Here is a 12,646-nt window from a genome sequence, read left to right as displayed (position 1 = left end):
CTCCCTTTCCCCCCTTTTCCAGCAACTCAGCTAGGAGAGTCCTGGTTACCCCAAGATGGTAGATGAAGCAGCTGTTCAGTAACACCTACCATCCTCATCCGTGCGCACATGCACGGGGATGCTCTCCGGTCCTGGCCCCACATCGGTGTGAGCCCTTACCCACACCTTGTACTCGGTCCATTTCTCCAGGTCCTTGATCTCCCAGCTGGAGTGCTCCCGTCCAATGCCATCCACCACATGCTTGGTGTTGTCATCTCCTTCCACTGCCTGGTATGCAATGGAGTACTGGGTGATGACCCCATTGCGGCTCTGGGCAGGCGGTGGCACCCAACTTACCCGGATGGTAGTGGAGCTGGTGCTTACACACTCGACTTCTTGGGGTGGGGCGGAGGGGGCTGGGGATAAATAAATGAAGTGGGGAGATGAAGGGAAATGAGTGGAAGGACAAACCAAAATGCACAGGGAACTTTTACCCAGCCAACTGAACACATGGAAATTCAGCCAGTAGCCTCCTGGACAACCACCTGCCTTCCTCGCAGATCATCAAAGATGGCACTAGGGGCAATTTGTATTTGAAAGCCTGATGAACAGCACGGAGACAGAAGTGCTGTTCTGCATCAGAGAATACATCTTCCCAAAGCAGTTCTGGACGCTCACTTTATCAAACACAACAAATGGCAGTAAGGGAAGGGGTGGGGGGTGAGAGAGAGAGACTGGTAGGGAGAAGAAAGATGCTTTCAGTGAAGATCTGAAGCAGATGGAAACCAGAAGAGGTAGGAAGCTACAGAAGGCAAGAGTGGCAGAAGGGGAAGCTCACACACCAGACTGTATGAAGGCTTGCAAAAACCTTCTCCTAGACAAGTGGAGGAAACAAAAGAGGGTAGGAAAAGCAGGTGACTGAGGCTGGCTGGAGTGTGTTCAGGCAGGGCTTGAAATCATGACCATCAGCTGTGAGCAGCACCCTGACCCAGGTGGGAGCCAGTCACCATGTGGAAACAGCAGATAGATAACGTGGTTGTGCTGCTTTGCACGTGTGCCTAGTACCTGGGACTAACTGCTTCATGCCCACCAAACTGGCCTGTGGAGCTGTAGAGGGAAAGGCAGGCAGGTCTTGTTCCCTCCCAGGCAAAAAAACTACCTGCAGTTTGCATTAACTTCTAAGCCCCAGCAATGTTAATTGGCCACAGGGGGAGAAATGGGATCTGGACAGCAGACGCTTCTCATCAGGATGAGGAGCAGTCTCCTCCACACAGCATTACTGGGGAAGAGGAACGAAACAAATCTGGAGGGGGAAGAGAGGGATCGGGAAAGGAGAGACGACCTGGACAAAGCAGAGCATCTCCAGGACACTTGCCTGGTTCATTCCCTTCTCCAGCTTTGCAGAACTGCTGTCCTTTTGCAACGGGGCCCCAGCAGCATGGGAGCCCTCTCATGGCAGCAGCAGACCCCTCTCATTTGGCCTCACTGTCCAGGAATGCTGCAGACAGCATGCTTGCGCAGAAGGCAAGGGTGGAAGCCTGGAGAAGGAAGGGAGACCACCTGGTCGGGGAAGGCACAAGGGACATGGGTGCATCTTTCTGCTTGCACAGAAGACAAGAGCCCTAAACAGAGAGAGCAGGGCACCATAACCAAAAAAAGCACACACAATTGCTCTAAGGCTAGGAAGCTGTCTGGCCAAGCAATAATGGAGTAGAAGGTATCTTGCTTTGCTATGGCAGGTGAAAGGCTGCTTCCACTCTTCACTGCATTCAGAAACCTGGAAACACCTGAAAAAAGACTGGTGCCCTTCCCCATGCCACAGTCCTTGAAGCCATCAGCACCAGAGCCAGCCTTCCTGGGGCACAGGGACAAGCCTGCCTGCTCACCACCTGCACAAAGGCGACCACAACCTACATTACTCCAGATAGCAGCAGGGACCTCAGATAATTAAAGCACCCAACAATCGTTCCTTGCATCTGCTGGGCACACTTTGGCAGTGGGAGAAGATTTGGGAAAGCTGGGGACAGCAGGACCTCCCAATGCCAATGGTGACCTCTGCTTGCTGGGAAAAAGGCTCACTTTCTTGCAAAGGCAGTTGCAGGCTCATGTAACTATTAGTGCCCACTTCTGTGCTCAGGGGCCTGGAACCTTGTGCCTGTGCTGGGGTGCCTGGAGAGAGGAAAGATGGAGGGAGAGTGGGCAGTGACGGAGATGGAAAAGATGATGCCTGAGCAGCATCAGGCTCCTGCTATGGGAGCTACACTGGAGGAAAGAGAAGTCAAAGCAATGTGTGGAAGCAAACAGTTGCCTATGTGAGGGAGGCAGAGCGGGATCGGCCCTGCCATCTGGTATACCGGAAAGGAGCAGGGGTAGAAAATGAATCCTCACACTCTTTTGGTTAATCAGCGGAGAAGTGGCAGGGAAGAGAGTAGGAAGATACAGTACCAAAGCAACATCAAGAGTGAATTCAGGGAGGACATAAGGTAGACACAGCACCTGGAGGCATCCCTCAGAAGGGACAGGTGAGACATAAAGAGTTTGGCAAGCCTTTCCTTTGCCACTGTCTGCAGAGAGGCCCTTCACAGAAGAGACTTGCTCTGGCTTTGGGCCTCCACAGCATCCTTTGGGATGCAGCAGTGAGCTCCTTCTCCAAAGGCAGCTTTGTATGGCAGCACGGGCAGGTCAAATGTTGGCCGTTGACTGGGTAAGAGTCACACACATGATGTTCAAGGCAAAAACTCAGATTAACACTTAAAGAAAGCAAAATAAAACTTGGTAACATGAGCAGGATCAACTTAAAACGCACAAAGAGTGGAAGTGTCCCTCCTGGGGCCAGGAAACAGCAGACCGGGTAGCCAGCATGCACCCACACACGCAGATGTACTCACACACACACTGTGCAAATCTCTGCTGCCTCCAGGCCGCTCACACTGGCCTCCCCCACTGTCCCACAGCAGCCCCACGCACCCATTCAGCCCACCTACTCCTTAAGCTAGGGAAAAGGCAGCCTCAAGACCACCTTCGTATTTCAAGCGAGAACGGCGTTTTGATGCTGAGGCCTGATGGGCACAGAGCTGACGCTCCTCTCCTGCATCATTCCGTTTGCCTGAGGCACTCCTGGAAAACTCCCCCATGCTCCTCAGGCCGTCAAAACAGCATTGCTTGTACTTTTTGCAGGGTGCCCAGCGACTAAGCAAGCAGCTTAGCAGGGAAGACAGCCCAGAAGGCAGCTGTCTCCTCACAGGAGATGCGGTTCCAAGCTGTGCTGCTGGAAGGGTGCAAAGGGGCACTGCATCCCTCTGGCTTTCCTGGACAAGCATCCCTACCACTCCTGAGCAGGGATGTCACAAGAAAAGCCAGAAGCAGCAATACAGACGCCCTTCTCCAGCCCACTAGCAACTCATTAGTGAAGATGTGCCTCCTACCTTGCCATTGACTGGTTTGTCAGGGACTGGAATAGAGCCTGAAGACAGGCTCTTTGGAAAGCAGGAGTCTGACTGGTCCTGCAGTTTGTGTCCCACCTGAAGATGTCAACCTCCAAGATCTAACAGGGGCAATCAAATGGAAGAGTGAAGGGAGGAGACCAATTTGAAGCTGGGAGCGACACTGTTTCTAGACTAGTAAGTTCCAAGGCCACAGGGGACCGATCCAACCATCTAATGTGAGGTGTTGCTACGTGCAGACCAGAGAATTTCTGCCTGGAAGTTGTGCATTGTGCACACAACTGCTGAGCTAAAGCAGAGCTTTCTGAAAGACCTACTTGACTTTGAGACCCCCAGCACCCAAGAATCCACTCTGTGCTGGGACTGTTCAGCTAGTGGTTTGTCACCCTCACTGAATACCCCAGTAGTAACTGCCAAGGACTTTCCTCATAGAATGGAGTGCCATCAGAAATCTTCTCAGGGGTCTGTAAGCCAAGGCCCAGTCACTTCTTGGATAAATTGAAGAACTCTTAGGTCCCTCAATGTAAGGAGGGTTTCAATGGTCAAAGCAAGGTATTCCTGTGGCTTTTGGCCAAATCTTTTCCAACCTGTGCATGTCTCTCTTACTAAACAGATGCCAGAACCAGTCAGCTACTGCTCCACTGGTCAGTGAAGCAACAACCTTAAAAACAAATCTGTATGAGATCCCCTGTGAGCAGACACCATGTGGAGCAGACCATGGGAAGATGTTTGCCTTGAAGAGTCCATGAAGCAAAGGTTTCTCTACTTGGACTGTTGCGAGACTCTGAAGGACTCATTTATGCATGGAGCTGTCTCTGATTAAGTGTGTTCAAGGACAAGAGCATCCACTGATGGAATTAATTTAAGTGGCAGCAGAGTTTTTTCAACCTTTGCCTATCAATACAAAAGCTATCTGAAATAGGTATACAAATCCCCACACCCAGAATTTGTTCTCAGTGTTCAAATATTTATAACTGCATGATCTGAACCTCTCTCCATTTTCATACCTGTCTATCGTGCAGCACTAAGACACCATTACCTCACTTAACGAGGTGGAGGAATCCCTGCGACTGATATGTTAATGAAGATGAGTTTTCTTCAAAGAGAAGGTCGTTCCAATAGTGAGCAGAGCTGCTCTTCCCTGCCTGAGCTTCCTTTCTAATGGCCATCTCAGGCTCTCAGCTGCTGTGCATGCTGGCACCCTCCCTGCAGGGAAGGCTGGCTGCTTTGCCAACTGCTCACCCCACATCGCTAGTAAATCCCAGACAGACGGTGCTAACAGAAATGTCTTTTTTCCCCCTTTTAATGCTCTTTGCATAATGGCAAGCCCAAAAATCGTTAGTGAAAACGAGCTTATCGCAGTGCCCTTTGATAGCCCTAATCTGCTTATGCGCAGCACTTTGAGCTGCCAATCAGAGCAATGTGAACTCCTGCTCTGTGATCACACGGGGCAGACGAGGATGAAAGTGATATTGCCTGGGTCACCTCATTATCTAGCCTCTCTATTAACTCGGCTGCAGCTTGTTCTGGTTTCCCCTAGCGCTGCAGTCCCAGAAGCAGCAGCCTTACTTGCTCACACAACCCAGGCAAATAGCCACTTTCCCAAACTGACTCCTTCAGCTGCCTGATAGCCACAGGCACATCTGGCCTCAAAGGATGCCTCACCTTGCAATCAAGTGTATGGACCAGGGATAGACTCCCATAGAAGCAAGGCAGCTGGAATGGGGAGTGAAGGGGTGAAAATCCAATGGTTTGGAGACAGTCACATTTAGAGCCAAACACCCATATGCTGCCTGTCCAGACAGCTTGTCTGCATGGGAGTGAATTCAGAGAGATGCACAAGCCCACTCAAATCAATCTCTCCAAAGCAATTTCCCAGCCTGTTTCACTCCTCCATCAGTTTTTATGAATCTACCCTTAGGAAAAGACAGCATGATCAAAGGGACACGAAGAAAGAACTTACCACTTGGGTGCACCCCCTCTGCCAAAGAGCCCTGATCCAAAACCCCAACTGACTTTTCCCGTTATACCCTTTAGCAAACTGCATGCCGGCATCCCTGCAGACGCACAAGGGCAGAGGCACTGAGCTACTCCGTGCCCAGGCAATGGAAACTGGACAGTTTTGCTTTTTCTTCAGTAGTGCAGAGTGTCAGACACTTACTGGATTGGGCAGTTCTGGCTTCAATTGTGGGGGTGTACACTCCTACCCCCAGCTCTGAGCGGGCACCCAGACGGAACTTATACAGCGTGTCTGGTTTGAGACCTTCCACAGCATACGAGGATGTTGGGTCAAACTCCACCTTTTGCTGGCAAATAAAGGGAAACACAGATTATTTGGTGCAGTTGGAGAATACAGAAAAGCTGGTACTCAGCTCCCAATGCCAAGGGAATAGACAGCCCATCACCCATTCTGGCCCCACAGAAAGTCACGGCCATGCTGCCACATCTGCTGCAGTCCTGCAGGACCCCAAGGCATAGAGCCTCCCGGGTGAAATACAAGGACTCTGCAGGGAAGCAGACCTCTCTGAAAGCCAGGCCATACCGTCTCGTGTCCAGACTGCACTGACCGTCTGACAGCTTTGTGGGAAAGCTGGGTCTGGCTATACAGCTCAGACAAGGGGCACAGGACACATGAGTTTGTTTCCTCCAAACAGACAACATCTGCCTGTGAAATAGAGTAAGGCCCTTGTCCTGGAGTAGTCAGCATCTCTAATGCACCTTAACAGTGCTGGTAAAGGACTTGTTTTGCTGCCACTTCACCTGGAGAGCACTTATTTCTGGCGGCTTTCATGCCACTATAAACACCGCAGGAGGAGGAGCGGACCAGGGGATACTGTGATGCTGCCATGGCACAGTTCTCACTGTGCTGCTCTGCAGCCAGCACTATTTTTGATATATTTAGAGCTGGACTTCTTTTAGGGCCCTGACAGTAAACATGGAAGAGCTCTCTCTAGGCCACCCTCAATTTGCTCCTTAAGTGTAACCAGTCCTGGATCTGCAGACACATTTTAGAGGCTATTTCAGGCCCACCTGGAAGCCCTACTGGCCTGCACAACTGTTTAAAGGCACCATCAGAAACGATGCCTCAAGGAAGGTGTCGCGGTTTTCTGGAGCCTTTCCAGTCCCAAATCAGTCACTAGCTACTTTGCTGGGCATCAACAGGCACTGCTGAGGGTACTTACACAGAAGCCAGACAGAGATTGCCATACTTCTATCACATACCCAGAAGAAACATAGAGAAGAAACAGTCCCATTGCCACCCCAGCTCAAGCAGACACCTTTCCCAAGCTGCTGAATTGTGATGTCCAGCCCTAAGTGCTGCTGACGCAGAGGCATGATCCTCACCTGAGTGCCATCCTCCCCTTCCCAGTACAGCAGCTCGTATTTGGTAATGCGTTCCTGAGAGGCTGGCAGCCACGTCAACAGGATGCGGGTATCAGACTCTGCTTCTGCCTGGAAGTCAGCTGGCTGGGCAGGAACTGGGGACCAAACACATGGTTAGTGTCAGGAGGCAAATGAAGGGTGGGGAGCCACATAGCTTTGCAGAGTCTGTTTCACCTTGCGAGGATCTTCTTTCATTCCTTCTGGACCCTTCCCTTCTTCCCTCTCCCCCATACACTGCTCTAGGAACAGCACAGGTAACAAGCAAGCACCTCTGGGACCCAGGCAGGTGACTATGGGAATTGCGCACACTTCTAGACCCTGACTGCATCCCGGCTCCTTCCTTCCACATGTGCACTCACAGCTCAGAAGGGCCTGGCACAGTTGCATAGGTTCATGACCAGGACCTCGTGTCACATTATTAGCCATCATATCCCAGACAAAACTGAGGGCTGCATTACTTGTACAGAGAATGATACCAACTCCCCAGGACAAGCTGACAGCTTAAATCTGATGGCTGGGGTGGGGATGCTGCTCTGACATGCAATTTCAGCCATTTGAGCACCAAGTGCAGTTGCAATGCCTGGTGCAGATCAGACACATGGCTGAGCCGCACACCACAGGGGTGGACATGGAGCTGCAGCACCTCTCTTCATACGTACCCCCTTGTTGTGTTTTGACCTGGATGATGTCCGAGGGGGGCCCGTCGCCCACCGAAGTAAAGGCCAGGACGCGGATGCTGTACGTGGTCCCTGTGATGAGGCTCCCCACAGTGGTGAGATGGCTGTCGTCGGTGTTGTGTTTCTGCCACATGCTCAAAGGCAGATGTGGGTCGGTGGTATAGTAAACGCGGTACCCTCTGATCTGTCCATTTGGCTCCTCTGGCTGCTCCCACTGGACCAGCATGGTGCTGGCGCTCAGCATCCGTGCTTGGACTTTGAGGGGTGGGCTTGAAGGAGCTTGCTCTCCTGTCCGGGCCTCGACCAGCTCACTGGGGGGACCCCTGCCAATATTATTGACTGCAATGACCCGGAACTCATACTCCGAGAAGGGGCTGAGCCCACCTATGCTATAGCGGGTTGTTGCCACACCATCCACCTCCTGGAACTGACCCTCCAAGGATTTGGCCTTGTACTGGATGACGTAATATGAAATGGGGTCGGAGTTGCCCGAATCCCAGGTGAGGGTCACGCTGGTAGCTGTCGTTTCAGTCACTAATGGCTCTGTTGGAGGTTTTGGCAGTGCTGCAATTGGAAGGCAGAGAGGTGTGATTTAAATAATTCAGTCAGCTCAAACCCTGCAATGTGCACGGGGATAAAAATGGAGCTGCCACCTCCCATTAACATTCTTCTTTAAAAGGCAGAAATCATTTCATACTCTAGAACATGCATTTTTTTATTACCATATATTGCTTGAAGTGGTTCTTAATGGAAGGATAAACAGAGCAATCATGTTATTAGACGTGCTTGACGCACTTACCAGCAGCAGGCTAAATAAAGGTAATTCAACGGGGATGCAGGAATGTTTCTGTCATGGGGGTTCAGCTGGCAGTGGGAAGGTGCTTGCTGGGTTGGGCTGGCCCCAGAAGCCAGGTGTACAGCTGATTTACAAAGGGATACAGTAAAGCAATCAGAGCAACACAGGTAATCTGGAGCTTTGCTCCTGGTTCCACAGAGACAGCATCTTGGGCCATAGGGAATTCATGGACAGTGCTGTTAGATGGGTTGATGGGGGAATGCCTTGTAAGTATTACAGTACATGCAGGAGGGATACAGCCAGAGAAATTACCAACTTTCACATCCACTATTTCACTGGGTGGTGTGTCAAACTGCAACCAGACAATAAACCGTTACACAAGAACTCTGTGACACTGACATCTCTGAAGTGTTAATGCGAACGCAACTACTGCAAGCAAACATTTCCAGATTTGCCATTTTCCCAAAAGAACAAAAAAAGAGAATGAGCGCGAGCGAGACTTGCAGAGTACACAAATACTTTAAGACAATGTCTACAGTAAGTTTAAACCTCCTATGAACCACTCTAGTTAAAGTCATTAGTAATGTAATGCAGCTGTGCTTGACAAGGAACCAGGAAAAATGCTCATCCCAAATTAAGATCCTCAACTGCTTCGTTCTTTGGCAAAGCCATCAGGTTTCCGATTTCTACATGGTTCAGCTGAGGAGTGCAGGCTCTTTAGCTCAGGAACATGCCTGCTCTGACTGCCAGGGAGGACACCCTTTCCAGTGCTACTGCAACATGAATACTGAGAAAATCGGTGATGGCTGAGCTGGCATGGGAGGGAAGGTCATGCAACCCACTATGCACCCTCCCATGGAGGACTCAGGGAGGGCAAACACATCCCACCCAATATTACAGCCTGAAGCAACACATTTCCTAGAACATTCAAGAAATCGGCAGCCTCCCTCAGGCTTTCAAGGACAGATGACACTCGTCCATCCTTTCCTTTGGAAAGCCGCAAGCTTGACTCTTGCCAGCTCTTGGGTGTGCAGCCTGCATGTGAGCAAGGGGCAGATCTGGTACCTTCTACGTGCTTACTGCAATCAGCTCTGTGTCATCTTGCTTCTCCTGTCTGCCCTGCAAACAGTCTACTTTCCAGCAAGTGCAGAAGAAGCAACATCAGGTGAAGGAGTTAGGGACAGAGTCAGTAAGATATCCAGAGTGAAGATGCAGAAAAGACAGACAGAGAAACAAGGAGGACAGCAGAGGGCTAAAGGAGCTGAGCAGACCGCTCCCTGTCCTGGGGGCCTCTGCAGTCCTGGCGTGGCAGAGGGCATCATGTCAGCTAAAGAGAGAGCGAGGCAGAGTTGTCCCAGGTACAAAGCAGTAAATACTGGGAACCGTCAGTGCAATAGTACAGTTCCCACCTCCTGCCCCCATGTCCAAAACACCACCCCATCATGCTTCTTTCTTCTGTACACTCTTGGCTGTGTACTATAACCAAGGCAACCCCTATGCTCTGTAAGAAAACGGGAGCTGGAAAAGGTACTGACTAGCAGGCACTGTGAGTAAAGGGAGCGGTACGCGGCTAAGGTTAAAAGCATCCTCTGACTAACATCAGGGAAAAAAGAATTTTCTGTTAATCTCCAGGTCAGAGAGGGCTAACACTCAGTTCTGTGGTTTGTTCAAGCAGTGAACACCCAGTGCTAAAGGTGGCCATAGCGCAGGAGGGGGCTTGCAAGAACAGACAGACTCAAAAGATGACATATCTGTAGAAACCTGAGTTACAAATCAACTGCAAGGAGAGGAGGAAAGGGATAGTGTGGACCTGCTTCGCCCCAGATGGGAAAGGCAGAACACGTACTTCAGACTCCCATTAGGGAGCTGTCTGGGTAAGCTGCCCTGTACCCAATGGTCCGCAATCAGCAGTAATGTCCTCTTTGGGGCAAAGCTACCAGTGAAACGGCAGCAGGAAGAACACCATAAGGACAGTAACAAAAGAAAGAGAATGGTAAAGAGGCAGAGCAGTAAGGGAAAAAAGACAATTGTTAGAGGAATATGCAATAATTTAAAAATGAACATGTGTACCTCCTCCCTGCAGAGGGGCAGGATGCTCGTTCTGGTAAGACCCACAGGTACTTCACATTGCTGGGATTAACCTTCTTGTCCTGCCCTTACTGCAAGGGAAGACCTCTGTGCAAATGGCCCTCTGACTGCAGACATCCACAGAACCCTGCCCCAGGAGAGCCCGTGGCCTGCTGCTGTGCTGAACTGATCCTGCTGATGCACAGAACAAGCCAGAAATTGCTAGGATGAGCACAGACTCAATGAGGTTCCCTCGTGGCATAACAGGGACCCAGCCTGACAAGCCTGTCTCCCATCATGCCACATGTAGGGAGAGAGGAAACAATCTCAAAAGCAAATACTATACTGTAAGCATGAAAAAAAACAAGTTGTGGGTTTGGGAGCCTCCCTTGCAAGGTGGAAAAGTCACAGGAGACTGCAGTCAGTTGGGTGCACCCAAAAACACTTTGGCAAAGGGCTACACCATTGAAACACAAGTAGGAGCACCACAAGGAGCAGTTCCTTACCTTTGACAGTGATCTGGGCCGTGGCTTCGATCATGCCGAGAGAAGAGATGGCCACGCAGGTGTAGTTGGCAGACTGCACGATGTTATTCAGCTCCAGGACGTTCCTACCAACGGGCATCTCATCTTCTTTGGTCAGTTCCTCCACACCAGCCATCCACTTCACGTAGGGCATCGGAGCACCTACTGCCACGCATGTGAGGTTCACGCTCCCCCCTGGCATCACCTCGTGGTTGCTCGGAGGGATAGAGAATCGAGGAGCAACACGCCGCACTGAAACAAGGAGGAGACAGCTAGTAGGGTCACAGAACCAGCAGAGAGAACTCAGTTGCATTGCGGGGGTACATGAAGGGGGTTCAACATTTTTGCCTGTCTATCCCTCGGGACAGATAAAATGAAGTGCAAAAGCTGTTCACTGCTTTCCCAAATTGCACACACTTTGCTCTCCTTCCTTAGCCACTGGCATCTTATTAGAAGAACTCATTAAGGGATGGCTCAATCCATTCCCTCCAAACATAGCCTTTTGAAATCATATTACTAACATGAAACATTCCTCCATTTAAATTACATCCCTCTAATTAGAGAGCATGCACAAATGCCAGTCACACACTCTCTCTATGCAGGGCCCACTGAAGCTCTGCAAAACGGAATTACCTGCTCAATTTATTAGCTCTAGAGTAAAGAAACTCGTCCCTTAAACCTCGCAGGGTTTGGGCAGGAGCAGCATAAGGGTTTCTTTCTGAATTAGCACACGTGTGCTGCTAAATAAAATATAATTCCTTTCAAAATGTAACTCAGGTTCTACCTTGGCTCAGAAAAAATAGTCACCAGAGCTGCATGACATTGTCAGGGCCTGAACAGATCACCTTGCTGGGCAGGAGAGAACTAATCCTGACAGATGTGAGATCATATCCATTTTGACAGAAGAGAGCTGGGCCAGCAGAACCCTCCCCACCTTTGTGGCAGCACTTTGGGAGATGTATTCCTCCTTATTTCATTGCACAGCTTCTCTTCATATCAATCCCTTGCTGGGTATTTCATTCAAGACTTATTTGTAAGCAACTCTCAGCTACAATAAAGCTCTAAAGCTGCCTGCCATATGCATTCCCGTCAGGAAAATGACACTGAGAAATGAGGCCCCTTCTTCAGGGTTAGTGTTATGGGCCTATTTAAGCAAGGGTAGAGAAACAACCGTGCTCAGTAAATCTTTGTCTCCTCTGGGCAAGCTCATTTTAGTCTGTAGTTAAAAAGGGAAACTGCTCGAACGTGTCTTGCCCAGCAGCCCTGCTCTCCTCTAGCCTCCTCCACCAGAAAGGCAGTCCAGAGCATCAGCTGGGTTCACGACTGACCAGCTCCTTAGGAGCCTCTCCCTGCCAATTACGCTCCTCCATCAGTGCATCGGGCTGACGGAGCAGCCAAGCGCCGCAGTGCTGGGGCAGGTGGAAATCAGGCAGAAGGTTGAGCAGTGCCGGCTCACAGCATGCCGCAGGCACAACCGGCCCCATGGGGTCTGGGGGTCTGGGGGGACATGGCTCTGCTGGCCTAGCTCTTGCCACCACGGTGTCTCCGCAGACAGTAAAGCCGCTGACAGCCCAGCGAGCCACAGAGATGTCAGCTCCACTTGCCAAACTGACTCTCCCCAAATCAAATTTCACTAGTGCTCTCTTTGATGATTCATCCCCAAACCAACAGGCTTGCAGAAATAGATTGAACACGGAAGCCCCCACGCTAGCATGTACAACAGAGCTAAGACTTCGTGATAAATTAGACAATACTGTCAACACCGTGTGTGTACTA

General features: G+C 50.5%; 1 protein-coding gene across 5 annotated transcripts in view; it reads right to left on the bottom strand.

The window, feature by feature from the left end:
* The window catches only part of PTPRF (protein tyrosine phosphatase receptor type F), a 390,558-nt gene that overhangs the window by 65,733 nt on the left and 312,179 nt on the right, over nt 1-12,646 (bottom strand). For all 5 annotated transcript variants that reach the window (XM_054210595.1, XM_054210596.1, XM_054210597.1 and 2 more), the window contains 5 exons: nt 10,853-11,122; nt 7,466-8,047; nt 6,768-6,901; nt 5,584-5,728; nt 90-395 (listed from right to left, as the gene is read on the bottom strand). In XM_054210595.1, the coding sequence (XP_054066570.1) occupies nt 90-395; nt 5,584-5,728; nt 6,768-6,901; nt 7,466-8,047; nt 10,853-11,122 (1,437 nt within the window). The remainder of the gene's footprint in view (nt 1-89; nt 396-5,583; nt 5,729-6,767; nt 6,902-7,465; nt 8,048-10,852; nt 11,123-12,646) is intronic.

The sequence above is a fragment of the Rissa tridactyla genome, chromosome 8, assembly GCF_028500815.1.
Source record: "Rissa tridactyla isolate bRisTri1 chromosome 8, bRisTri1.patW.cur.20221130, whole genome shotgun sequence".
In the NCBI taxonomy this organism is placed as follows: domain Eukaryota; kingdom Metazoa; phylum Chordata; class Aves; order Charadriiformes; family Laridae; genus Rissa; species Rissa tridactyla.
The sequence above is the reverse complement of the archived record's forward strand: the minus strand, read 5'-3'. Positions and strand labels throughout refer to the sequence as shown.